This window comes from Prionailurus viverrinus, chromosome E1 (genome assembly GCF_022837055.1).
Source record: "Prionailurus viverrinus isolate Anna chromosome E1, UM_Priviv_1.0, whole genome shotgun sequence".
NCBI classification, from domain to species: domain Eukaryota; kingdom Metazoa; phylum Chordata; class Mammalia; order Carnivora; family Felidae; genus Prionailurus; species Prionailurus viverrinus.
This window is the reverse complement of record NC_062574.1, coordinates 13,299,786-13,326,061: the sequence shown is the minus strand read 5'-3', so window position 1 is coordinate 13,326,061 and position 26,276 is coordinate 13,299,786. Positions and strand designations below refer to the sequence as shown.

Here is a 26,276-nt window from a genome sequence, read left to right as displayed (position 1 = left end):
CTCTGTGTCGTAAAAGGGGCTTAATCTTCCCTCACACCCGAGCCCTCATCCCTCCCAAGGCGCCTGCGCCCCTCTGCTCCGCCCCCAACCCTTCCTGATGGTCGGGCTACGACTAAACTACAGTTCCCAGAGTGCATAGCGCCGAAATCTGTACCCGGAGAATCAGGTGGCTGGAGTCAGGTGACTTCTGGTCCGCCCTCACCCCAAGTCAAGCCGGCCGGGAGAAGCGGGTGCAGTCACAAACGGCTCCTGCGTGCCGTGTGTTGGGTTCCCCGGGCCTAGAGGATCTCAGGTGAGAGCCGGCGCGGCCCCAACAGCCTCCCCCCATTTCCCAGACGGAACCCCAGAGGGCTAAAGACTGGTACAGTAAGTCGGTTGAGATCTTGCAGCGCATCTAGCTCCCCCCCAGCCGCGCCAGGGCTCCACCACCTACCAGCAGTCCCGGCCTCGAGACACCGGACAGCCTCGAGGTTGAAAGGCCCGCTTGGTGGTGAGCAGAGGCAGGGGACGTTGGGCTGATGAGGCGGTGTGGGTGGCTCTATCCCAGTGCAAGTCTGAACCCCTTCCCCGCCTTCTGGTTAGTTGCCGCCTGAATCCAGGTCGCGGAGTTTGCAGTCTACTTTGGAGAGAGGAGATGCTGAGAAGGCCCTTCCAGAAACTCCAGTTGATGTGCTGAGCGCGGGTCTGGGCTCTGGGGAACTGGGTATGAGGAGACCCTGCCCTGCATTCCGGGGCTTTCAGGCTGGAGGAAAGGATGACAAATGACTGGGCCCTGCCTTTTCAACAGAATTGATAAAAAATAACACCTATGCTTTATGAGAGCTTGCTAGGCGCCCTAGGCAACAGCAGTAATCATTTTACAACTTTGTTTCTCAGTCTTTTTTCCTAATCAGACCCTCCCCACCACCATGAAATTTTAATACCACGAATTAACTCTGTTTGTGAACTGTGGCTCTTTGGAAGGCCACAAGCCATGCTTTACTTTTCATCTCCTTTAAAAGTCGTATGATATAGTCTCACTGTCCCTGTTTTACATTAGGAAATTGAAGCTTGAGGAGGTTAAATAGCACCCCAAAGTAATACGGCTAATAAGTGGGGAGCTCAGGTTCAAACCTGTGCAGTCTGTCTGTAGGGTACACGTTCCTTGCCACTTTCTGTATTCTTCAAGAGGAGACGCAAGAAATTCCAGGTTATAAAACAGTTGACAGGATTAAATCAGATACCTGACAGGAGTTGGAGACCCCTAGCCACAGGTTTCTCCTGGAATGGATGGTTTGGGAGTGAGAGACTTCTTAAAGTGGTATCTGAGTGAGGCCTGGAAGATAGACCTTAACACAGGAAGAGGGGCATGCCTGACTGAGCCCATTGTCATGAAATTCTCCATTTCTACCTTGTAGCATTCACAAGACATAGTTTTAGTGTGTAGCTATGAATCTGACCTTTTTCTCACATTTTAATCGACTTACCTCTTAATGTCTATCTGTCCTGATGTCTTTCCTCCAAGGTATCTCAGCTTCTGAGCCTGGGAGACCTTTGCTAACCAAATATTTGAGTTTTTCAGTCCACATTCCATTCCTGCAGGATGAGAGAAGAGTTGGTTAGGCCTGATTTGTATCTGATTTCCAGAGGAAAATCTAGACTCTACCCTGAGGGACATTCTTAATCGTGAGCTTGAGGACACAGGCAGGTGTGAGGAGCAGAGAGTGGCAAGAGTGAATGGGAGATGCATGGTCATTCCAGACACAGGAGAGCAATTCCCTACAGGTCACAGTACAGAAAGTGGATGGTAGAGGGCACAGGGATGCCAAAGGCGAGGCCTCCAGAGAAGGCTAGAGAGAGGAGGTCAGTGCCAGCAAGAGGAAAAGCTCCAGAGATAAGACCTAACAGTCAAAGGGAGCTGCATCAGGCAGAGAGGCCCCTGGAGGAGGCAAGGACAAGCAGAAGTCAGGCAGGCTGGAGCAGTGAGGAAGACTTATTTGAAGGGAGGGGTGTATCAGGAGGCTCCTTGAGGCCTTTTGGGAAAGCTGAAACCAAAGGGATGTTTCCACACAGACCTCTCCTAGCTGTCCCCACAGGGATCCCCAGAGGCTGTCAGGTGGGAAGGCCTGGGCTCTGTGTGCCAAGGCAACATGTATAGACCAAGTTACAGACATCCATGCTGACCTGCCCCATCTTGACATATGGTTCACCTGCTGTGCGTCGGGGATTATGGGTATTATGCAGTGCATCTCCCTCGCTTCACCAGTGAGTTTCTCCTGGGCTAATCAGGGCCTTGTCCCTCACTGGCTCCCCATCATGAGTGATCCCTGCTAGTCCTGGAGGGACTTAACCAAACGTCAGTTGGTGGCATTAGCCCCTTAGGCTTTTGTCTCCGGACAGGGAATGAAATTAATTTTCTTAAGGGGTTTAGGTTCGCAAAGTCAAATATCTGACTACAGTTTGAATAACTTTTTGAAAAAAAGGACCCTCAACTGAGAAGAGTGCATTCTTTCTTTTTGTTAACTAGGTTGCAAGAAGCAGTTGAAGAGGGGAAAAATTCAGTGTTTGTCTACTTCCTCAGAGTGGAACCTTACACAACACGCTTAGCCTCTCTGAGCCCATTTCCCCACATATCAAAGAAAACTAAGTCTCCTCGCACCCACTCACCCTAGAGTCTCCTCCTCCAAGCTGGTGATACAAAGCCCATGAGGTCACAGGTGTGAGGTGAAAGTCCTTTATGAACTGTCTATGCCATGGTTCCAAATGGCATATTGTCCACTTGTTGCTGAGCTGCTCCAACTTTAACCTGAACTTCTCTTGCTGTGTGTTCTTTTTCCTAGTTCTTTGAAATTGAAGAACATGATAAGCAGTTGGCTGATGATTTCTATCCTTCTTCCCCTGAAGTTCATAGAGAAATGTGGTAAGTTTAGAAATGGGCCTCTTTGTAAAGAGGGAGATGGTGCTATAGAGTAAGTGGCCTGATCTGTTTGTAGCCAGTGGCTTAGGATTGTCCAGACTGCATGCGCCTGTCTGCCCGTGGCCAAACGACCACTCGGTGATGGAGCAGACCCAGGTCTGGAGTCCAGGAGTTTTACAGGGAGCCAGACGGTTCCAAGATAATTGGCCTTTTTCACAGGGTCCCTGTTACTTTTCCATGTCACCAAAGTCAAACTGTGGAACTCCGACAACTCCTTGCCCTGTAGACCTCACAGAGGGAATTACGTGGGTCCTGGGAGATGTGCAGAAGCAAATGAGGTGGCCACCTTTTTGTACCTGGTTCTTCTCTCAGGTTCAGATACCTGAAGAGTCTGCCTCATCCCCTTGTAAGATGAAAAGACCTTCTCTTAGGAACCGAGGAACAGGGTGCCGCAGCCCAGGAAGGGGTAGGGCCTCACAGAACGCAGGCTGGTCGTCAAAAGATACCTTAGGGTTTGTGCATCTTTGTGAAGCTTGATCTTCAGAGCAGGGCCCTTAGAGGGCTGCATCATTCTATCAGTTCTCCTACTGCCTAAAACATTGCTGAGATTCCTTCATGAAAAGAAAATGTTTAGCACTCCTAGGATGGCAGGCCAGTTATTTTGATCATCAGCTTGGCTATCGTCAAGGGACAATAGCAAGGCTATTTAAGGGATATCTTCAAATCCCTAACAATTTCAAATGAACCTTACACAAGCAATACAAATCCTGCAGAGGCTTCCCAACCATACACAGTGGCTGTACCATTACAGTTATCTGGCCTCTTGAATGCTCTTCCAGGTTTATTAAACAATCAGTCATGTTACTTTGCAGTCACACCTTGTGGGTAAGCAATTTCCAAGAAAGAAAGGTTGTACCATCCTGGTATTCCTCAATACGGATTCCAGAATCCCGCCCCAGACCTGTGGGATCATGTTCTCCGGGCCTAAAAGGCCCAAGTGTATGTCACACCCGCATTAGCAGGCTTTAGATAAAGCCTTAGGAGAGAAGAGCGTATCCAGCCACCACCATCTCAATTAAACAGAGGGGAAACTTAGGCCCAGGAGGGGGTAAAAGTCTTCCCCAAAGTCACAGAGCTAGAAAACAGCAAAGGTGGAACCTGCCTAGGATCCTGCTCCATTTTATTACTTCACCTCCTTTCCTGAATCGCATTGAAAAAGAATGGTGGAAGCCACCATAAAATCAAGTGAGTGAAATTGGGTTTCTGACCTCATTCTGCCTTGCCTGTCTGCTCTTTACTTTGGGCATCGGTCATCCAGGACTGGATGAGATGATTGGCCTTCAGAGTTTGTGGTGTCTGACTTCTCCGGGTGGAATCTTGAGGTACTACAACCTAGTGGTAAGAACCTGGGCTTGAAACTTGGGTTTGAATCCTGCCTCCATCACTGAGCCGTGTGGGCAAGACACTCCCTCTTGGGATTCTCAGTTTCCTTATATCTGAATTGGAAATGAGAATACCCACCTCTCACTGTTACAATCATTAGAGAATGGGTTAACAGTGTTAGCAGAGTGGGTGGGGAGCACAGTGGGCGGTGTCAACAAGTATTTCTTAAAAAAAAACCCAGGTTTTTCTCAGGGGAAACTTGGGGTGGTTTCATTAAGACTTATTTGGTAATTCTGATGTGGTGTCCAGAGACTCTTCTTCCAGGGCAAACTGTAAAATATGCTTTCCCTGGATATGATGCCTGCTTTGTAACTGCCTTCCATCTTGGGCTTAAAAATGCTCTGCAGTGTTTAAATGATGACGGGAATGGTCATCAGCAATTATTTAGCACTCAGGCCATGTGGAGGGTGGGTCGCAAACACCAGTGTTACATGTAGTGCCATTCTCCCCATTTTATGGGTGAGGAAAGACAGACCCATAGAGGCTCAGAACCTTACCCATGGTCACACAGCGAGGACGTGACAAAGCCAGGATGAACCGTGTGACTTCAGAGCCCAGTCTGTCAGCTGCTAAGTGCCACTGTCCTCCCTGGCTCTAAGTGAGGGGAGAGTAAACATTCCCTGATCTGGTTCTATGAGAGTTCACAGCCTCCTCTTTTAAAATGCAAAGACTGTGGATGAGCAAAGACATGTTGATCTCTCACTCACCCTGACCACAGCCCAGCAGAACCCTAGGGCACCAGAGCTTATGGGTGGACCCAGAGGTGTGGGTAGCTGCCTGGCCTCACTTTCAGTATCCCTGTCCTGGGCACTGTCTCTTCAGTGGTTTTGCTTGTCTAGTGTGGCCCTCAACTCTAGACAGAAAGTAACATCAGGACTTACGCACTACTGCCCCACCCCGCTCTACCCCACCCCCAGCTGTGCAAGCCCAGAACAAGCCCAGAACAAAGCTTCGGGTTGACATCAGAGTGTGGAAAAGGGGCAGAGTTGCCAAAGCCGCCTCCAGGCCCTGAGGCTACACTTAAGGGAGGGATCGTCTTACTCCGCTCTGAGAAGCTTGGCCTCTGAAAGGGCCAGCATGGGGACAAACCTACTCAGCGGCACTCAGCCAGGCAGCTGTGCTGAGAGCATGGAACTAGAGACCTCAGACTGTGGGAGTCTCAGCTTGGAGGCTTGCAGATGCAGGTGACAGAGCCTGTGTCTGCATTCATGTGTGCAGGGCTAATGTGGGCCCCTCAGGGGCCCCAGGCAGCAGAGCCAGGCCCGGGAGTACAAGTTCCAGGCTGGCCAATTCCTTTGCAGGAGATGAGGTTACTATTTCTAGAGATGTTCAGGCAGAGGAAGAGCACCTTCCAGGTAGGAGTAATGAAAAATAGGATCAGACAGTGGAGGTTAAATTAGGGAACTTTTATGTTCCCTTCCAATCTGAACACCTAAAAATCTCAGATCTCAGTTCCTCATCTTCTGCCTAGAGGGGAGTGGGGAGAGAGAAACCTGGGGCTGCCTACAGCTGCTCCCTCTTTAATCAAGTTGAGCTCCTTCTTTCCCCTGTGGACTCCCTTTCCTGCCCAGTCTAGATTCGTGACCCCTCCTTAGCCCTTGCATAACCGTGAAGGCCTCGAGGTAAGGGAGGTGAGGTGGACAGGTGCCTGGGGCTTTGAGCACACCTGGGAGTAGGAGTGGGGTGTGAGTGTGGGCTGCCCAAAGAACACTGGAAGAGGTCGGGGAGAGGCTGGCTCACTCTAGTTCTATAGCCAGGTTGCTCTAGGGTATTTGGCCTTCCCAACCTGCTTCCGCCCTCACTCCCAAGGCCTATTTGTCTACTTTATCCTTCATCAACACCTTAATGCCAAGAAGAAATCCCTATGTGAGACTGTGGTGTTCACCATTCTCCAGCCCCCAGAGTCAGCCTCAGGAAGGGGATCAGTGAATGGGTTTAGCTAAGTTAGTATGGAGCCCAAAGGGGTTCTTTAGAAACAGGATAGCTGGGCCCTGTGTGTCTCTGAGAGTACAGGAAGGGGCTGGACCAGTTCTACAGGGCCATTTTAGCTCCATGAACAGAGGAGACCCCTGTGCTTTCCCATCTGAAGAGGTGGTTCAAGTCCACATTTTCCAGTCCCGGATCGATCCTTGAATTCCTGCGTGACAGTTTTTGGGGCTCCTATCTCTGGGTAACTCAGCCCCAGAGCTTCTTGGTGTGGGAAAGAGGAAGCTACACTGTTTCCTGCTGAGGCCTGTGTCTGCCTCTGTCTCTCTGGTGTCAGAGGGAAAGGAACGTAATGAAGGCTCAGGTTTCCAGGTCCATCACTTATCCCCCCCAGGACGTCCACATCTTCTCCTAGAACATGGGGGTTGCTGTGAGTCAGCGCTCATGAGTTCAGATGTCAGGGATCCTTGTCCTAGCTTTTCCTTGTGGGCCTGAGTTCTCTGACCTGATGGCTTGTCATTGGTTTGGGCCCTTCCAGAGTCAACAGTCAATCTCACTGTTCCTCCCACTGTGAAGCTGGAAAATGGAAGTTCGGCCAACATCAGCATCACCCTTCAGTAAGTTCCCGGGCTCAACTCTACCATCAGCTGAGTTCATTCACCCTGTGGCTGGGTCAGAGCTGACCCCTGGCTCCGTTCATATTTCAAGTGTGATGCCTTTGCCTCTTCACTTTAAGACAAGCTATGGGGTGCCTGGGTGGCGCAGTCAGTTAAGCGTCCAACTTAGGCTCAGGTCGTGATCTCCCAGTTCACAAGTTCAAACCCCACATCGGGCTTTATGCTGACAGCTCAGAGCCTGGAGCTTGCTTCGGATTGTGTGTCTCCCTGTCTCTCTGCCCCTCCCTTGCTCGTGCTCTGTCCTCACCACCCAAACATAAATAAACATTCAAAATAAAAATTAAAAAAAGACAAGCCAGAGAAGGGTCAGTGGATATGCTATATGGTATTCTATATGGTATTATCAAGTCCCTTCTCTCCTGAAAAAATAAAATTTTAAAAACAAAAACAAAAAGACAAGCCAGAGAAAGAGAGGCGATAGCAGGTGGTCTGCAGATTGAGGTCCTAGAGTCTTTCCCCACCAGCCACTGAATCCTTGTTTCTGGTCAGAAGAGGAGGAAGCGGGATTCTCCATAGAGACGTGAACCTTTTCCCCTTCTGAGAGATGTCCTTAAGTGACCAGCAGTTGATGTCAGACCTCAGGGTGGTCTTTCCCAAGGCTCTGAGCATTTGATGACAGCCCTGAAGATCAGGGGGCAAGTTGCTGAGCTGCTCACCAACACTTCTGAGATCCCTCCTGAAAGCAGAAGTGAACATACTGGGTGAATCCCATTCATGGCAACCCTCATGCTTAGCCTTGTCTGAGAGTGTTCCTTGCTGACCTTTGCTGGTTTAGGGGTGAGGTGCTGGCCGAGTACAGACTGCCAGACTCCCAGCCAGGAGGATTCCCCAGGATGAAGGCCTAGAACCCTGTCCTTTACTCTTTACCCTTCTGCCTTTTCTTTACCTCTCCTGGGCAGTCTGATCTCAGACCAAAGCTTTGGTAGCAAGGCTCCCTAACAGACCTGCATTCCGTCCCAATTCCTGCCACCTCTCTATGTGGATACCTTATAAATCTGACAGGCCATCCCCTCACCACATCGTCCCTCTCCAGAATCCTTGAGTGGCATTCCATAGCCTTCCAAATTAACTCCAGGCCTGTACATCCACACTTGAGGACATCACTGACTACTCCCATCAGACACATCTCATGGCTTTCTGGGGACACACCTATCCCTGCTCACAATTGAGTCCTTGGAAGCCTTCTCCACCAGAGCAAATGGCATGGTCCTGTTGGCCTCTGGCAGTCACAGCCAGTTCCCCACCTTCTCAGGGTCTCACCTGGCCCCCATGGGCTTCTTGTCTCCTAATACAGATAGAAAGCTCCTAAGGAGCAAGGACCCCACCTGTCTGAGACTCAGAACCTAGCACATAGCACATTTAATGCTAATTGCTTGAGAAGTGACAGGCCTATGTGAAATCGAGAGGGTTGGTTGAGATCTCACAGTGTCCGGCTTCTCAGTAGTAATCAGACTCTTGTCCTCCACAGGCATCCATTAAATGCAACCTTGGTGATCACTTTTCAAATCACATTTCGTTCAAAAAATGTTACTATCCTTGAGCTCCCTGATGAAGTAAGTAATGAATTTTAACTGATGGGTGGAGAACTGCTGGGTAACAAAATAGTCTTTAAGTGCATACCTGTGGAAATAGGCCACCTTGTTTTTATACTGTGGGCCGCCCCTGTTCCATCATTCTCAAAATCTCTGATTTTGGCTTTGTTGGTCTCTTTGACAATGGCCATTTAAGCCACATAGATGGAATTAGGAAAGTGGTGGTAAGAAATTTGAGGCAAAAATGGTCCTGGGAATGTAGAAGAAATTCATATGATGATTTTCTAAAATTGTGGTACTTAGAGGGTATTGGTGGACCAATACTATTGTCCCTTCTTGAAAACCTTTTAGAAATGCAGAATCATGGGCCCCATCCTAGACCTACTGATTCAAAACCTGCATTTGAGCAAGATCCCCAGATTATTTAGGTCCACACTGAAGTTTGCAAAGCATTATTCTGAGATTCCATTGGTTGAGTGTTATTTCCAAAAATCAGTGCCAAATGCTGTCTAATGATCACTATTCATAGCCCTTATGCATTTATATGTTTTTTTATTTTGGTTTTTTTTTTTTAATTTTTTTTTTCAACGTTTATTTATTTTTGGGACAGAGAGAGACAGAGCATGAACAGGGGAGGGGCAGAGAGAGAGGGTGACACAGAATCGGAAACAGGCTCCAGGCTCTGAGCCATCAGCCCAGAGCCTGACGCGGGGCTCGAACTCACGGACCGCGAGATCGTGACCTGGCTGAAGTCGGACGCTTAACCGACTGCGCCACCCAGGCGCCCCTATGCATTTATATGTTAATATACACACTGCTTCTACCTTACCAACATTTGAGCCAATTACAAATTGACTAAGTAAAAAATACCAATAGGGGAGAATAATGTAGAGAATAAACAGTGGCTTAAAAAAAAAGACAAAATAAATGCAGGGATAACTCTGAGGCATGTCACAGGCCCTGTGTGGTTGTAGAAATGGGCTGCAAGTTGGCTCTGAGGCCCCTGGCAAGAAAACAGCACTAAAGCATGCGATCAGATAAAGCCTGTCAACCCAGAAGGGCCTTGTGTGGGAAGGGAGTCCCCTCTCACCCTTTGGTGAGCACCACGCCTCATTAGACTGAGCCACTTCTCACCACTTCCTCCTGCCCTGGGGTATGAAGCCTGCTGCAGGGTAAGAAAAGCCTGGTGGTTCTTACAGCAGATTGTGGCACCCAGCTGACGTCTGGCGTGATCCACAGATCAAATTTAGACTCTGAGGAATGACATTGATCGCCTAGTTTCAGGTCAGACCACTAAGTAAAAGTATCATCTTTTCGAAATCCGTGAAAGTCAAACATCATTTTAAGCAAAAGAAGCCTGACACAGTAAAGTAGACTGTATGCTTCTTTGTGCATAAAGTGCACACCCAGTCAAGGCAAATCTGTGGTGTTGGTCAGCATAGTGGTTTCCCCTTGGGGCTTAGGTGTGACTGGAAAAGAGCCGAATAGGGCTTCTGAATGCTGGAAGTGTTCCATTTCTTGACCCGAGTGCTTGATCTTGGTTTGTGGATATTATTTCATCAAGCTGTGATGTGTAAACTTTTCTGCACATATGTTATAATTCACTTTCATAAAAATGTTAATGGTGGATAACATTGTATGTCAACTATAATTAAAAAAAAAAAAATCAATGGTGGGAGTCAAATCCAGTTTTAGAGTGATCCATATGAGTACCAACCCACTTTCCAGGAGCCAACCTATATGGCCCCTCCCATCCAGCTCTAGCCAGTCCTGTCTCCTGCCTTTGGAAACTACTGGTTAGAACTAGGGGCCTGACCTATGAGCCTTGGACAAGGTACCCCACCCAGCACATCGCAGATTCCTCACTTGTAGACGTAATAATGTCTGCTTGACAAGGGTTATGAGGATTAAAAGCATAGTGAGTATAAAATGTCTAGGATTGTACCTGGCATGCAGAAAGAAAGCACAGAGTGAAAGATAGTGGTAAATTTTGTGGACCTAAAACTGCTCTTAAAAATAAAGTTTATTAATTTAAAAAAAAAAAAAAGATAGTGGTAGTTATGATTTCCTTCTGCCCTGTACCAGTTGATTTCCAGTTGACCAGTTTTCTTCCTTCCTAGTTCCTGAAGGGACGTAGTGGCCCACTTACAAATATACAAACAACATTGCCAAGAAAACCTGTTAAAAATAAGAAAACAATAGCCAAAAGTGGTACGCATCATGAGGACGTAGCTTGCAAGAGGTGGGCCATGAATTAGACTCTGGGCTTTGCAGCAGCCGCTCATACCATTTTATTTGTTCCGCCAAAGCCCCCTGATTTCTAGTGCTAAAAACACAAAGTCCTTCCAGGGTCCTCATAAAGAAGCCACTGAATTCTAATGACTGCATCCTCACAACGCCTGTGACATGGGTGGAGGTGTGGGGCCCAGAGCATTACCCAAGGAGCAAAGAGGGGGAGACAGTTTGGGTCAGCAAAGGTATCATCCTGCTCCCTGCCACGTTCGGGGGATTTGAGAGTATCCAAGGAAATGACTGGGAGATCAGATGTTGCAGGCAAGCCTCTCTCTTTCTTGGAGACAACTTTTGATAAACATAAAATGTTTATCAGAAATGAGGGTGAGAATGTTCTCCCTGTCAAGTGTCTGTTGATTGCACCTCTTCTGTTTTGTCACTTGGCAGCCACACTGGGCGTGGGGCAGATGTTGTTTGTGGATATTGAGGAGCCTTCCATAATAGCAGAAGTAGAAGTAATAGCAGACATAGTATTTATGGACTTTATGTCATTCATAGCAACCCTGAAAGGTAGACACTTCTGTTATCCGCTTGTACAGGTGAGCAAACTGAGGTCGAATAACTTGCCTGAGATCACATGGTTAGTGAGAGGAGAGCTGTCCCACCTTCCCTGGGAGTTGAGGCCTGAGGGCGGGGCTATTGTTCTGCTCAGAAAGTCTAACACACAGGTAGGGGGAGGGGGTTCTTGGGGGAGGGGTAGTTGGTCCAATGTTTCTCCCTTTTGTTAGTAAGCTCTTGGAAGGTCCAAACTGTGTGTCATCCGTCCCACTATTTCCTAGAGTGTAGCCTGGAGCTGGACACTCAGGTCCCAATAACTATGTAGCACTGGATCGAATTCAGTTTTCCTAACAGGTTGTGGTGCCTCCCGGCGTGACAGATTCCTCTTTTCAAGTGACATCTCAAAATGTTGGACAACTTACTGCTTATCTGCATGGAAACCATTCCAACCAGACCGGGTAGGCTGGCCTCAGCCCACATAGGCTTAAATGATGAGATGGGAGGCAGGCATCGTCGGGCACATGGGGCTTCCTTGGAGCCCAGCCTCCGCTCATCCCCAAATTCTTTCTAGCCCAAGGATCCGCTTCTTGGTCGTCCATAGCAATATCGTTAGCATCATAAACCAGGTGATTGGCTGGATTTACTTTGTGGCCTGGTCCATTTCCTTCTACCCTCAGGTGATCACCAACTGGAGGCGGAAAAGGTAACCAACTCACTGAGCTTTACTTGCAGTCACTTGGGGCTGGTAAGATGGGAGGCATCCCAGCGAGGCTGTAGGCAGCATGGGTTCAGACTTTCTTCCTCGGCTCTTCTCTCTTCCTGCCCTTTCTAGAAAGTTGTCCAGTATGAAAGCTCTAAGAGCCTGTGGCAGGACTTGCAGTGCTAGGCATTTGGTCTGTGGCCCAGTTCAGCCCCTCCCTGTGAAAGCAACAAATTGGGGCTTCTCAGGGAAGCAGAGAATGTGCTGGGAGGGAGGAGCCCACCACATCTGCTGTTCTTGGTCCATCCAGCCCTGCAGGAATTAGTGTCAAGTCCTGCTGCAGTGCTAGAGCTGGGTCCTTCAGCCTTGGAGGTTAAGCGACCCCACCCTGACTTTAAAGACAAAGTGGGCCTGGAGTTGTGTCTTTGCATAGCAAGGACCCAAGCTGTCCTGCAGTTACCCCAGCCACATGGGCCTCATAGGGCTGCTAAGCTGGGAGCCAGGGACGGAGATGCTTTCTCTCTGAAGGAGGCCTCCAGACTTCCCTCCAGGCCAGGACTTATGGAGGCAGAGACAGGGGAAGGAGGGAGGACACTGGTTCCCAAGAGGGTGGGATAGTGTGGCATCGATTAGGGTGTGCAAAGGGGCCTGAGGACCGTGCTCTCCTTGGGAGAGCCGGGCCCTCCTCCCCATTTGTTGGGAGCTCTGTCCCCTCCCATCTTTCCAGTCTCACCTTTTACCCTGCTTTGTCTCTTTGTCGCTCCCATGCCAGTGTCATTGGTCTAAGCTTTGATTTCGTGGCGCTGAACCTGACAGGCTTTGTGGCCTACAGCGTGTTCAACATTGGCCTCTTCTGGGTGCCCTACATCAAGGTAATGCCCACTGCAGCCTGGCCCCAGCTGTTTGGTAGCTTGGCTGCGCCTCACCCCCAGGCTTCTCCCAACCCCTCAAACAGGAGCAGTTTTTCCTCAAGTACCCCAATGGAGTGAACCCCGTGGATAGTAACGACGTCTTCTTCAGCCTGCACGCAGTCGCCCTCACCCTGGTTATCATGGTGCAGTGCTTCCTGTACGAGGTGAGAGATGAGCTGGTGCCCACCCCACCTAAGGTGCCAACACCCACCACCACCAGCCGCCACCCATACCTCCTATTTTATAGAAGACACAGAAACTCGGCATCTGCTTACTGGGGCCAAGATAAGAGGCCCGGCCCCATGCTGGACACAGGGAACACCCATGAGCCCAAGCCCTCAGGACCCCCAGGTGTGGGGTGAGAGACACAGAGGCAGTGATGACCCAGCGGGCTGAGAGTTGAGTAGGACGAGAGGACACGGGAAGCTCATGGAGGCCCTGACACAACCAGAGAGGAGGGGGAGGGCGTCAAGGAAGTGGCTCTGAGTTGTGGTCCATAGTATAAGTGATGTTGCCGTGGTGATGGGGCGGCCCCAGTGGGAGGACAGAACTCTGAAGGCCAGGGGGCAGTGAGAGGAACTATGACCAGATGTTTGTGGCTGGGGTTCAGGGTCCCGGTGAGGGGAGCAGGCTCCTGAGGGGTCCAAGGGTCTGGAGTGCCAGGCTGAGGAGAATGGCCTCCGCTGCATTGCTGGGGGCTGTTGAGTGCCTCAGCAAAGAAAGCACCATAAGGCCGGTTTTCAGGGGATCACTGACCTGCACGTCTTCTCTCACTTCCCTGTGGGTGCAGTGTTTCCTTCAGGGAGCTCCCTTTGCACATGCAAGGTCAGCCGGGGACTGCTTGGTTCCCCCTGTCACGGACCTTCTAGGTTACCTTTCTGTGAAGCCTGGTGAAGGAGACCTGCTTTGGGGAAAGGTAGGGGTGAGGGATAGATTCCAGAGATGATCAGGCTCCACCTGGATCATGGAACGAGTCTGGGCTGGAATGGGGCACCAGGCCTCCAGTGTGTTGGGGGCCACGTTCCCAGCCCTTGGTGGCCTCTGAGAGGTACCCGTTCTGCAGTGTGGGAACAAGAAGCAAATGGGCTCTGGAAAGTCCAAGAATGACTGAACTAGAGATCCTGATAGCGACAGTGGTGTGGTTGGCACTGGACTCTCAACCCCCACCACCTATCCCCTTCCCTTCCCTCTCTCCATCATCCTCAGCGAGGCAGCCAGCACGTGTCCTGGCCTGCCATCAGCTTCCTGGTGCTCTCGTGGCTCTTTGTGCTCATCACCATGATTTTGGCTGCAGTCGGGGTAACCACGTGGCTGCGGTTTCTCTTCTGCTTCTCCTACATCAAGCTCGCGGTGACGCTGGTCAAGTATTTTCCACAGGTACCTCCAGGGCCCTCCTTACTTTTCACATGGCCATTAGAGTGAGAGGGGTGAGATACAGACCCCAGGTCCTGCTCCCATGGGGCAGCCCGTAGCCGGGGTGAGAAGGCATGAATGGAAGGTTGCAGTGGAAGCCATGAGCGCAGCCAGAGCAGGGCCAGGCAGAAAGCCGGCCGTAAGTACTGCTGCTCCTCCCTGGTGCCAGGAATCGCCTGAGGAAGTCAGTGGAGACTTCTCTGAGCTCATGCTCTACTCTGAGAGTCAGGTTGTACAGGTCACTTCTCTCGCCATCCCAGTCTTTCCTAATGACTTCGTCTGCCCCCTACTCTCACCCCCTGTTAGCACAACTGATGACCCTGAAGAGCAGCAGCCGCTGCTTGGAAAAGATTGAGTGAGAGGAAGCGGCCCGGGGCTGCGACCTCTGACCTCCATCTCCTATCCAGAGATGCCTTCCTCAGAGGTTTCATCCAGGGTCCACTTTAGGGGCCTTCAGCATGCTCCCTCAGGTACTAAGGTCTATTCAGATGCAGAGACCTAGAGTCAAACACATCTTGCCCCATAGCCCAATGGCCCAGGACAGGGGAAGGTGTGAAATAGCTGCTAATGGTGGGCTCCACCCCTGAATCTAGGGCCTCCTTTAACCTACCCCATTTCCAGTGCAAAAGCCCCCTTTTCAGTCTCCCTGGTGCAGGGAGGCTTGTATTTCCTGGGCTGAGGAAGGATAGCATTTTGCCAGAGTCAAGGTCCATCTCCTGGAGGGCATGGAAACAGATCCAGAGCCTTAAGGATGAGCAGGACTTAATTGTGTGGATGAGAGAGGAGGGGGTATTCGGGGGGGGGGGGGGGTGGCAGCAAGGAGACCTTGCTGGCTGAGCAGTGTTGAAACTGAGAGGGCCCTAGGGGGCTGGGGAAGAAGGCTTCGCAGTTGAGGGGGATAGGTCTTGAGGGAACCGGGGCCACAGTTCCTGAGTGTGGGAAGGCTTGGGCCTGGTCAGTCTAGGAGGCAGGAGCCCCACCTGGAGACGCTTGGAATTGTCCCAAAACTGGAGAGGTGGCCGCAAGCATGAAACAAGGTGGGAGAGGACAAAGGGGAACTCACAGGTGGCTGGCTGAGAGAAGACCACCACAGGGGCCATGCCCTCCCTCTTGGATGATAGGGAGGTTGCCCCAGTCAGAGAAGTCCAGAGGGTTCTGGTGTTGGAGGAAGGATGTGGGGCAGCGGCGGCAGGAAGTGGGGGAATGTCCACGTAGACCCACCCACTAGACCTAGGAAGCCCCAGATGGAGTCCCCAGAGCCCAGCCAGAGCTGTGGTGGAAGTCCAGTCCACTCTACCGATGGGGAAAACTGAGGTTAAGAGAACTCCAGTAACTCTCCCGAGATAACCTCCTTCCCGGGGTGGAGCTGGGGTACCAGACCAGACAATCAGACTCCTAGCCTATGTTGATAAGCACAACATGAAGTCCAGGCTGAGTTTAGGAAGACCCTTCAATGGAGATGAGAAGAAAAATCAATTGCTAGAAAACCAGGGCAGGGTTTTGTCGCAGAACAGGAAAGGATGAAGACTATGGACAAGCAACATCCCTGCTCCTTTGCAGTTGCTAGGTGCAGGGATGGGAGGAGGAGGGCTGTTGGCCGTGCACCCAGATGAGACCCCCTGGACCCGCCCATGCTGCTTCCTCTGCTGGCAGAGATTGTCAGAGCCCAAAGGTCACTGTGTTCTTTGGAGCTGAGGCCCAAGCACATGAGTGGGAGGAATTAGAGCTGCTCTTGTTTAGAGTGGTGGTCACAAGGTGCATGAGGCAGCCACTCAGCCCCCTCACTGCCGACCTTATGTCTGCCCATGTGTCTGACTCAGGCCTACATGAACTTTTACTACAAAAGCACCGAGGGCTGGAGCATTGGTAACGTGCTTCTGGACTTCACCGGGGGCAGCTTCAGCCTCCTCCAGATGTTCCTCCAGTCCTACAACAATGGTGAGTCAGCCAGCAGGCTGCCTGCCCGTTCAGTGGGCTGGAGGCACAGGGTGGGGGCCAGGCTTCCTGGGACATCTCTCCATCTGACCCCCAGTCCTTCAGCCTGGGAATCCAAGCCAATCCCAACACCAAGGTGAGACTTACCTAGGGGCCTTGGCAGCTGGAGGATTAGTGGTTTCCTGGGCAGATGAGGACCCCCCCCACCCCCACAGCCCCATATGCTCCAGCTGCTTCAGGAGCTGCCAACTTAAAGCCAAACTCTGTCCCCTGTGGCTATTAACAGACCAGTGGACACTGATCTTTGGAGACCCAACCAAGTTTGGACTCGGCGTCTTCTCCATCTTCTTCGACATTGTCTTCTTCATTCAGCACTTCTGCTTATACAGAAAGAAACCAGGGTATGACCAACTGAACTAGTACCCAGGGACCCAGCATAAATGGCCCAGGCCCTGCACCCGCCTGGAAGGCTGGGGCAGAGTCTGGAGTGCAGGGCTGGCGCCTTGTGCTGACAGTGTTGAAGCGCTCTCTTCCTCAGGGCCAAACGCCTTATGCGCAAACCGGCCTGCCTTCAGCCAGGACTCTCCCAGGACAGGCTGGGGAGGAACCTCCCTCTGAGACAGACACCAGATTCTGCTCTGATACGGAAAACGACACTGCTGACGGCCCTTCCCAGGCCTTGCCGGCCAGGCATCTGGCCCTCCTGCATCTTGATGCCACCGTCTTTATTTTCTTTAAGGCTTCAGGCAGCACACACGGGTTCTGACAGCCGTCCCAGGCAGGATTGGGTGCTGAGCTTGGAGCCGAAGGCCTTGACCTAAACAACCAGTGTTTCTGGGAGCAGCTTGAAGGACCCTGCCGTTGTGAACCAAGGGCGCTTTGCTGCCACTGCCGTGTTTCCAGAGACCAAGCAGCCTGGTGATGTGGCCAGTGGACTCAGAGGTGCTGGTGCTGGTGGCAGAGGGGATAGGATATTGGGGTCAGGCCTTTGGGGTCCCTTCTCTGAAGGCCACATTCTCTGAGCACTCACCGTCCTGACACTCCTACGTAATTCAACTCCCACAACTTAATCGCAGGTGGCCCAGGCCAGGGTCTGGCAAAGAAACTGTATTTCTGAGCCTTAAAGTGCCCAACAGATTGGTTCTGAGCTAGGCTTATGCCCAATCCCTCTGGATCTTTATCACACTAACCCCTTTTGGATTTTTTTGAGGGATGTTTTGGAAGTAAGTAGCTTAATTTCTTCACCTTCTGCCTACCTCCACTTTCCCAGAGTCCTGGGGCCCCACGTAATCCCCTTCAACTGCTCCTCATCCTGCATCTGGAGTATGGGATGGACACGCGCGCTCACACACACACACACACACACACACACAAACACAAACACACAAACCTGTGCCTTAGAGGCCTGTAAGACCTGCCAATTGGTGAGTATAGCTCCCCTACAGGGGAAGACTGGCCCCTTCCCTCACTTCCCCCAGATTCCTACCTGAGCCTCACCAATTTTTTGGCTGTTCAGGAGCCTGAGCCTGACATATGGACTTGAAACCAGCTCACACAATCCTCATGGGCCCAACCTTTATTCCAAACCCCCTTCTCTTCTATCCCAGGCAGCTCTCCTTCCTGTGGCAGGAGGGGAGTGTCCCAGGATGTGCCTTGTCAGTTCATTCTCAAGACTTTTTTACTACAAGATCAATGTGAGGTGCCTGTATCCTTAATTAAAACCTGATTTGTTTCCTTTCTGCACACTGAGCCTTTGCCAGATGCAGAAGGCAGGTGTGTTGGCTTCAGAAATAATCCTTAGGGCTTAGGGAGACAGCCCTAGTCAACCCGTAAAAGGAAACGCCAGGGGTTGCAAAGTACACTGATCCCGAGGTAGCTGCATGCCGATCCTGCATTTCATCGGGGAGCCCTCGTGGGTAGTGCAAGATGCCTGCCTGCTCAGGGCCAGGTAGGTCCCACAGGTACCATGTCTCTCTATGACACTTAGACTGTGGTTGTGAGCACAGGTTGGGTGGGTTAAGTGTATACTCTTCATGTTGGCGGGGGTGGGGGTGGGGTCTTATCTTCCAGATTCTTCCTCTATCCAAATATCAAAGAATTTCAGATCTTGTTTCCCCAAAAGCAGAGATTGCAGGCTGACCAAGCCCACAGACCTGTTTTATTGGGTGCCACCCTGCAAAAATAGGAGATACCAAATTTCTGGTTTGAAAATTTGGAAAACTGGATTTGACGCTTGTAGGCAGATCCATGAACGACAGTAATCCCCAGAGCCGGTAGCACAGCAACACTGGGCCAGGCAGAGGCCCCAGTGTTGTCCAGCTTACCTCCATCTCCTCAGAGGACAGCCTCTGGAATGTGGAGCTGCACTCCTGCCTGCAGGAATCTCCATGCTCCCAAGAGTCTTGGCGGGGGGTGGGAGGGGTTCCCATGAACACCTCAGTGCCCATGAGTCCCCCCCCCCCCCCCAGGTGCAGCAGCACATAAGTGACACATGGGAAGTTCGGAATTCCCTGCCCCCAGTTCCAGTGAAGGTGCTTCCAGACGTTCCCACAGAGGCAGCCCTGACCAGACAGCAACAGGCAGGCCTGGGAATAGCTGGGCTTCGTCTCAGAAGTGGACGGGGACCAGGCTAAGCCAGCCCGACGACCAGAGCTCTAGTTGCCATCCATCCCCAGATGTCCCTACCCCACGCCTCAGCAAAAACCCCTTATGAATTCCAGCACTTTATTTAGGCACAAGATGTCAGGTATGGGCAGCTTCATACTGCCCCATTTCCACAGGAACCAGAGCAATGCTTGTTCCCAGACGTGAATTAGTAAGCTAAATTCAGAAGTAGAATTGGCACCTCCAAACAGTAAGATAAAAATGCTTTTGTATCAAAGTTGTGATTAAAAAAATATAAAGTTAAACGCACAGGCATAGAGATGGCAATCCTCAGAACTGCCCTGAAATGTCAGCCTTGAATTTCGTCTAAGTCTCGTAAGCAGGTGAACCCTGGGGAGGTCAGCGCCCCTCAGGGAAATGGGGTGCAATGGGGTGAACTGTGAGCCTGCCTGGCTTCCACATAGGCAAACCTCTGTAGCACCTCTGGTAGTGTGTCGAGTCCCTGCTGGGGAAGGCAGGGAAAACGGGGCACAGTCACTGCAGAGCTGAGACACAGGGACAAGGCCAAGCCCTACAGTTGGGACTGAGTGTGGGAAAGGCCGGCCCCACCTGGCATCTTCCAACTTTGTGGTGGCTCTCATGAAGTGGGGCCTCTGCCCATCTGGTCACTGCTGAGGCCATGCAGCAGCAGAGTCTGCGGGCCAAACCTGTGGTCACTACAGACTAAATACAATTCAACTCCAGGCCCTTACTTTCCATCAGTGTCTGCAGGAGAGAGCTGGTCCCAGACGCTCAGGCCAGTGGTGGGAGAGGGGAAGGAAGGCCGAGTCAGGCCAGGGACAGGCCTCTGGGACCAGCTCTGGCCTTTCGGAGCTGGGGCCCAGCACACATCAGAAGCCAAGATGAGGGGCAAACAGAGCGTGGTGGCGTCAATGCAGGCAGGCAGGCACAAGTCAGGGACCGCAGCAGGCTGCTAGGACAGCATGGACTGCTGCACTGCCTTCTGCAGCGACTGCCGCGTCACCAGCAGACGCACCACCTCCTCCGAGCGCTTGGTGAGCCGCTTCCGGGCTTGGTCGTGCGTGACCATGGTCATGTCCCAGCCATTCACCTGGCCCAAGGAGAAAATAGAGCCTACCTCAGTTTTCTGCCCTCTCAGATCTGGAAGCAGGTTGGGTTTTGGGGTCCTGGGTCACCCAAGCAGGCTCCCAAGCTGATGTCTCTCGGCTGAGGGATCACCAAGTACCACAGTTGAGGCACACAGAGGAGAGAGCCAACTTCCTCTGGGGGCAACACCAGCTCCAAACAGTTTCAGGGAGCCTCCCAGGTGCTCCAGGAAGCAGGGCAGCCCCCAACCCAAGTGCTTCAGACCCTGACCCAAGCGTTATTTTCCTCGTCTGGGACATGTGTTACCTGCATAATCTTGTCTCCGATCTGCAGCCCAGCAATTTCAGCAGGGCCTCCTTCAGATACCCGTGTGACATAAATGCCCTGGAAAGAGACAGCCTAGGTCATTAGACTGGTCCCTTACCCAGAAAGCAAAGCCCAACATGGCAAACTCCCAGCCAACTCTGCACAAGCCTGCCCCCAGCACAGGCTGTGCCAAGACAGCCTAGGGGAGAGCGGGGCTGCCCCACCATGCTCTGGCACCTCCTGCCGGCCTCTTCCTGTTCCTCCTGGACTCTGAGTGAGTCTTCCTAGGGCTGGGAGGTCCACTCCCCCACCTCCATCCCTATGTATTCCCACCAGATCATTTCTTAAACCTTCTTAGGGAGGACTATTTGAAAGAGGTCTGCTCCCTACGTGAAGGCCCTGGAAACAGAGACCCACCATCTCAGGCCTCTGAGCCCAATGGAGAGATCCCAGGCCCCTGGTCTCTCTCACCTTATCTGTCTTGTCTTCTGAGAAAGGATTCTGGGAGGGATCCTGGTCAATTCCACCTCCAATGCTGAAGCCCAGTATTAAATTCTCACCTTGACGCAGCTTGTGAATTTCAACTCTTTGCTGGCAAAGGGAAAAACACGTTGGAGGCAGGTGGGTATGTGGACAACAAATCTGATCTGTGTCCAGCAGTAGCCTCAGGCTGCTAGGCCAGCTCAGAGCCATGCCAAGGGGGTGGGGCCCAGGGCCCTCTTCAAGATTCCAGCTGGTCACCAGCCTGGGAGACGGGGGTGAGACTCAGAACTCAGCCACAACAATCCACCTACGCAAGCTGTCGGAGCCTTGTTCCCCTTCCTATTAGTCTCAGGCACCAACCTTAGTCAACATGCGCTTTAAGCCCCTCCTGGCCCAAGAGCCAGCATGCTATGGCTGCTATGGATTGGGAGGGGAGAGGAAGGGGACTATGTTCCAGAGGAAGGACCACACAGGGCAGAAGGGGTCAGGCCCTGTGGGGGGAGGGGGGAGGGAATGTAGGTACCTTGCTGAGGCAGCTCATTGCTGAGCCAACGCTATCAAGGGCAAGACTGGAGATGCTCCAGAAAAGCAGAGAAGTTCAAACTTGCACAGAAAGGAGAGGAAGGGCTGTCCTGGCCAAGGGACAAGAGCATAGACTTGAAAGTGGTACAGATACATGTCCATGAGATGAGTGTACAGCATAGGTCTGGAACTGGGTGCTGAGGTAAGGCTGGGGCCAGATCAGAAAAGCTGCGGAGTGTGGGCCCAAGAGGCTAGCCCTGAAGGAAGTAGTTTCTCCCTAAGCCCCAGACCTTGCTGTTCATGCGGTGTAGGAGGCAGAAGAGGGTTCTAGGTCTGTGATCCCCAAACTGCCAAGCTCCTTTCAAAGCCCTCAGCAGGCACCCTTCAATCACCAAATAGTAGGGGTGGGACAAGATCACTGCCCGCCCCCGCCCCCTCCCCACCACTCCCCCTCACCCAAAGTTGAGTTCTAACAGGAAGGAAAAAAAAACAAAGTGACTTGATCTGGACAGAGGAAGGATCATTTGCAACAGGCCTTGAAGGAGTGACAGGAGTCTGGACACCTGATTTTGATTCTGGGCCCACTAGGGCTCCCAGGAGTAAGGTTGGTCATGGTCAGGTTTGAGGCTAGAATGACCACTTGGGTAGTCAGGAGGGGAACGGGTGTATCCCAGAGGTGGGATGTGGAGGCCAGGGAACACGACTACTTGGAAAATGAGGTCTACAGACTTGGGGACTGCCCATGGTGGAGAGGAGTCAAGGGAAACACGCAGCCACCTGGCCTGGCTGAACACAACCATCTCTCAGCTGGTGACCCTGAAGAAGCATTTTGGAGTTCCAGGAGCCACCCAGGCAAGTGTCCAGAAGGCAGAAGGACCTATGGAACCAGAGTTCAGAGGAGAAGCGAAAATGGTTTTAACATTCGCAAAATGGTAACTACATGGGATAGGCAGGAAGCAGGAAGGAAGCCTCCTCCACCCCTTCCCCAATCCAAAACACAAGAGGGAGAGGCCAGACCCCCACCATGTTCAGACATGTTCCTAGTGTTCCCAAGAATTGGAAGGTCATGGTCTTACAGTTTTGAGGAAGGCCTGCGGACCTGCCAGAATAGGAGAGAGGGGAAGCAGGAAGTATGACTAGGCCCACTAGACCTAGGTCCTTGTGCCCAAAAGTGTGAGCTCCTCCAGGCTTGCTCCCCCTCCTCCAAAACAGAACTTTGCACACCACTGACCCACCCTCAAGGTCAGAAGGGAGTACAGGCCCTTGGGCTGGAAGACAAGGCCCTGTCACTGACTCACTAGGTGAAGTCTGGCAGGTTACGGCCCCTTTCTGGTGCCTCCCCTACACCCCCTTTTTTTCCATAAGAAGCAAACCTGGCCCCTTCTCTCTGAGGCAGCTAGGGATCTAGAAAGCCAAGGTTGGTGCGGCCAGGGTGAAGCTTAGGACAGCTGTCCCCAGATCCAGAAATGTACTTTCCCAGGCCACAGCTCATTCTCTAAGCTCAAACTCACATGCCACCTTTATCAGCAGCTTCACACCCTGCCAACTTCTGACTGCAGGAGCTCCGCTGTACACCCATCTGAGATTCTGCCGCAAGTCCCATGGCCTCAGGACTGGGACTTCCATCTGACCCAATGCTGCCTGGCAGGCATTTCTTCTCAGAGATCTGGGTTTTTCCTGAGGACTTCCTTTAGGCCTGGACATGACTAGACTTCTCTCTGGGACTCAGTTTCCCCACCTCCGCCTTGGAGTTTGCCTCCAGGCTTCATTCAGCTTTGGCACTGGCTTCTGAGTCTAATGTCCCAGCCTGCCTTCTTCCCTCTGCCTAGTCTAATAGCATCTGGCACCCAAGACAAGGCAATGGGGCGGGGGGGGGGGGGGGGGGGGGGGGGGAGGAGCTGTAGGCAGGGCCCTGAGCTAGCCCGAAGTGCCAGGCGAGGAACCTGGACTTTGCCCCAGGGCTAGGGATCCGGGGAAAGTTTGGAGCAGGAGCGAGCCAACTGCATGAGCCATCACTCTGGAGCGGGCGGCGGAAGGTCCGAACAAGCAAGCCTGGATGGGAGGGATATTGGGCTGCTACTCAGGCTCAGGCCATCTCCACCCCCCAAGTTTCCTTCTGGGCGGCGGCGTCGGCTGCAGCGGAGGAAGCACTTCCTCATTCCAGAGGCTGCGACTCACGGACGTCGGGCCCGGTGCCCGCCCCCCTCGGCTGCTCAGCTGGGGACTCAGGCCTGGGAAGGGGGCGCTCTCCCGGTATTCCCACAGCTGGGGACTTTCTCCTCAGTCCTTCCCGCAGGAAGGAGTCCGACGCAGCGGCGGTAATGTGCGGGGTCCGGCCTCGGTTCAGGGTCTTCAGGAGGCGCTTGGGTCCCAGCCATCTCTGTTGCCTGGCTGGGGAAGACCGCGGTCCCGCTCAGGCAGAGCCGGGACCAGAGCCCTGGCGCCGGTTTGCAAGAGCCCTGGGTTCAACGCTTTGTCAACCTGTCTGGGGCGTCAGTTTACCTATCTGCAAAGTGGGGACAAGCCAAGACGAGGAGGAGCCCGCGAGCGCACTCACCACCACAGCGGTGACCGGCTGGCCGGGGATGTAGGACATCTCGACCGCAATCTGGCAATCAAGCGCAGCTCAGTGAAGCCCGCAGCGAAAATCCCAGCAGCCGCGCCCTCCTTGGTTAACAAAGGCAACCCAACTCGGCCCGCCCCCTCATGAATAGTTAGCAGATCCCCAGCCAGTCACCGGTCGGAGCGCTGTTCAGCTTTCAGAAGTCCCTGTGCGTGCGCAGAAGGACGGGGAGGGGGTGGAGCGTGCTCGGAGAACCCGCCGCGTACGCGTCAGGGGGCGGGAGCGAGGTTTTGGCGCATGCGCAACCTGGTCCTCCCAGCAACCTCCAGCGCAAGATGGCGTGGGGAGGTTGTCTGCCGCTGGCCGTCTGAGGGAACGCTAAGTGTCTGTGTCCGCCGCCGTGTTGCAGGTACCTGGGCGAAACTGGGCAGGGCCGGTCCGAACCCTCAGCCTCCTCTGCGTCTCGCGAAGGTCCGAGATCCGCGAATGGTGGGAGGTCTTGGAATTCCCGGGGGGCAGGGGCGGCGTGAGCGCAACTCGCCAGGCTCCCGGGGCCACTTGTAACTTGGTTTCCTCTGCAGCTCCGCGAGAAAGCAGAGGCTGAGCCCCGGCGGGTGCGATGGCCGCTGTGGTGGCCAAGCGGGAAGGGCCGCCGTTCATCAGCGAGGCAGCTGTGCGAGGCAACGCCGCTGTCCTGGATTACTGCCGGACCTCAGTGTCAGCGCTGTCGGGGGCCACGGCCGGCATCCTCGGCCTCACCGGCCTCTACGGCTTCATCTTCTACCTGCTTGCCTCCGTCCTGCTCTCCCTGCTCTTAATTCTCAAAGCGGGAAGGAGGTGGAACAAATACTTCAAATCACGAAGACCGCTCTTTACAGGAGGTCTCATCGGAGGCCTCTTCACCTACGTCCTGTTTTGGACATTCCTCTATGGCATGGTGCACGTCTACTGAATGGGGGCAGGGATGACTTTTTTAAAAAACCAGATTGGGAGGACTGTCGCCAGGATTTAACACCGTGTACACTTAGTTTTTAAATTGTTGAATTCGCTGCTTGTTCTGTAACGTTATAACTTATATCTGAAGACGAAGAGTCTGTAATATTCTTCAGATTAAATGAAGCGTAAGACACTTCGTGGAGTTTTTTGCCTACCTTAACGCATACCCCGTGTGTGCCGTGGGTGCAAAATTGGAGAGCTGGGACTGGCTTCTGTAATTTCCCTGCATTTACACATAGGCCACCCAGAGAGGGCCAGTAGGGCCTAAATAAAAAGAAAACTTACTGTTAACATCCTGAGAAGTAATAACAGTTAATATTTATTGTGTTTTCTATATGCCAAGCATTGTGCCTTGTACCTTTTACACCCATTATCTCGCTTAATTCTAGCAATATCCTTATGGGGTAGATACATTATCCCTCGTTGATGAAGCTGGGGCTCTGGTTAAATATACCTCTGCCATTAGAGGCACAGCTAGAAAGAGGCAGAGCCAAATTTCAAATACAGGTCTTTTAATTCCTCTTGCTGTACTGACGAGTGTACCTTTTCAGATTCCAGCCTTCCCTCCCAGTAACCACTGCTTTCAGGTATGAATGGTGCCATTTTAGTTCCATTTCACCTGGTTACAGCTGGCTGTCATTTCCATTTTAAATAAGTTCAAGCTCTTTTCTAGAATATGTCTAATGGCGATTAAACAGACAACATTGAAGCTAAACTTTGGGCTTGTTTAGAGTGTCTGTCTATATGCTAATCTACAATCCCTTCTTGTCAGGGTTGAGGGGTTACATCAGAATAAAGTGCATATACTTGAGAAATATGTATTGCGTTAGAGTTATAGTAGCGAACATGTTGCTCAAGGAATTTATAGTTAACTAGGAAGACCAGTATTGCCTAATTTCACAAATATTTAAATTATGGTAAGTGCTGTGAAGAGAGCACATAGGAGCCCCAAACTGAGCTCAGGTTGGGGAGTGGGGATCAAGAAAGCCTTGAGGAGATAACATTACATTTGAGACCTCAGAGTTGAAGAACAGTGTTGAAGAACAAAGTTGAAGAGGCTACTTGCAAGAAAGCACATGTGCGGGGGCCACTGGGCAGGAGGGAGTTTGACATGTATCTGGAGAGTTAGAGAAGAGGCCATGACGGACCTGGAAGGCTACGGTGGGGATTTTTTGGCCTTGGTCCTAAGAGCAGTTTGGGGGAGCCTTTGGAAGTTTTAGCCAGGAGTGATGTGACATTTGGATTTTCAAAAAAGATCAGCTTTAGATCAGAAGATGATCTGAGAGCTTGAGTCCAAGTCTCCTTTTACACATGGTATATGGTCTGTGGCCAATAACGTAAATGGATCTGGGACCCAGGCCTCCTGAATCCCATTTGGGGCTCTGGACCACATGCTTGCACATGAAGGGAAGAAGCCGGTGAGGCCACAGCTTTGCCTCCCCCTCCCAATGACCTCTAAACCCTTTCTCAGA

The 26,276-nt window shown here is 52.1% G+C and overlaps 3 protein-coding genes across 7 annotated transcripts; 2 read left to right on the top strand and 1 right to left on the bottom strand.

The window, feature by feature from the left end:
• Positions 1–57: 57 nt before the first annotated feature.
• On the top strand, positions 58–17,972 carry CTNS (cystinosin, lysosomal cystine transporter). 4 transcript variants are annotated; one of them, XM_047832953.1, is made up of 12 exons: positions 59–292; positions 2,820–2,899; positions 6,804–6,882; positions 8,411–8,495; positions 11,619–11,722; positions 11,836–11,967; positions 12,737–12,836; positions 12,920–13,039; positions 14,082–14,252; positions 16,109–16,226; positions 16,510–16,624; positions 16,963–17,972. In XM_047832953.1, exons 2-12 carry the CDS (start codon positions 2,839–2,841, stop codon positions 17,042–17,044), a joined length of 1,167 nt encoding a protein of 388 aa, XP_047688909.1. In that variant the 5' UTR covers positions 59–292; positions 2,820–2,838; the 3' UTR covers positions 17,045–17,972. The 4 variants fall into 4 exon arrangements, with proteins under 4 accessions (XP_047688913.1, XP_047688909.1, XP_047688910.1 ...); XM_047832954.1 differs by lacking the exon at positions 59–292 and adding an exon at positions 323–490; XM_047832956.1 differs by lacking the exon at positions 59–292 and adding an exon at positions 535–703.
• Positions 17,973–18,933: 961 nt separating this feature from the next.
• On the bottom strand, positions 18,934–23,936 carry TAX1BP3 (Tax1 binding protein 3). Its single transcript, XM_047832958.1, has 4 exons — positions 23,803–23,936; positions 20,712–20,831; positions 20,241–20,318; positions 18,934–19,938 (listed from the first exon to the last, which is right to left on the bottom strand). Exons 1-4 carry the CDS (start codon positions 23,839–23,841, stop codon positions 19,801–19,803), a joined length of 375 nt encoding a protein of 124 aa, XP_047688914.1. The 5' UTR covers positions 23,842–23,936; the 3' UTR covers positions 18,934–19,800.
• A 157-nt stretch (positions 23,937–24,093) lies between these two features.
• EMC6 (ER membrane protein complex subunit 6) lies at positions 24,094–25,519 on the top strand. Of its 2 annotated transcripts, none has more exons than XM_047832959.1 (2): positions 24,094–24,217; positions 24,390–25,519. In XM_047832959.1, exon 2 carries the CDS (start codon positions 24,428–24,430, stop codon positions 24,758–24,760), a length of 333 nt encoding a protein of 110 aa, XP_047688915.1. In that variant the 5' UTR covers positions 24,094–24,217; positions 24,390–24,427; the 3' UTR covers positions 24,761–25,519. The 2 variants fall into 2 exon arrangements, with proteins under 2 accessions (XP_047688915.1, XP_047688916.1); XM_047832960.1 differs by having other exon boundaries at positions 24,138–24,279.
• The last annotated feature ends 757 nt before the right edge of the window (positions 25,520–26,276 follow it).

What these genes read in the sequence shown, in the direction of transcription:
- EMC6 (XM_047832959.1), top strand. Translation starts at nt 24,428, where the DNA reads ATGGCCGCTGTGGTGGCCAAGCGGGAAGGGCCGCCGTTCATCAGCGAG.
- CTNS (XM_047832953.1), top strand. Translation starts at nt 2,839, where the DNA reads ATGATAAGCAGTTGGCTGATGATTTCTATCCTTCTTCCCCTGAAGTTC. An exon ending in ACCAACTGGAGGCGGAAAAG is followed by an intron (nt 11,968 to 12,736) that starts GTAACCAACTCA and finishes CTCCCATGCCAG; the next exon opens with TGTCATTGGTCTAAGCTTTG. An exon ending in TTATACAGAAAGAAACCAGG is followed by an intron (nt 16,625 to 16,962) that starts GTATGACCAACT and finishes ATTTTCTTTAAG; the next exon opens with GCTTCAGGCAGCACACACGG.
- TAX1BP3 (XM_047832958.1), bottom strand. Translation starts at nt 23,841, where the DNA reads ATGTCCTACATCCCCGGCCAGCCGGTCACCGCTGTGGTG. An exon ending in CAGAAGACAAGACAGATAAG is followed by an intron (nt 20,319 to 20,711) that starts GTGAGAGAGACC and finishes GTCTCTTTCCAG; the next exon opens with GGCATTTATGTCACACGGGT. An exon ending in TCGGAGACAAGATTATGCAG is followed by an intron (nt 19,939 to 20,240) that starts GTAACACATGTC and finishes TCCTTGGGCCAG; the next exon opens with GTGAATGGCTGGGACATGAC.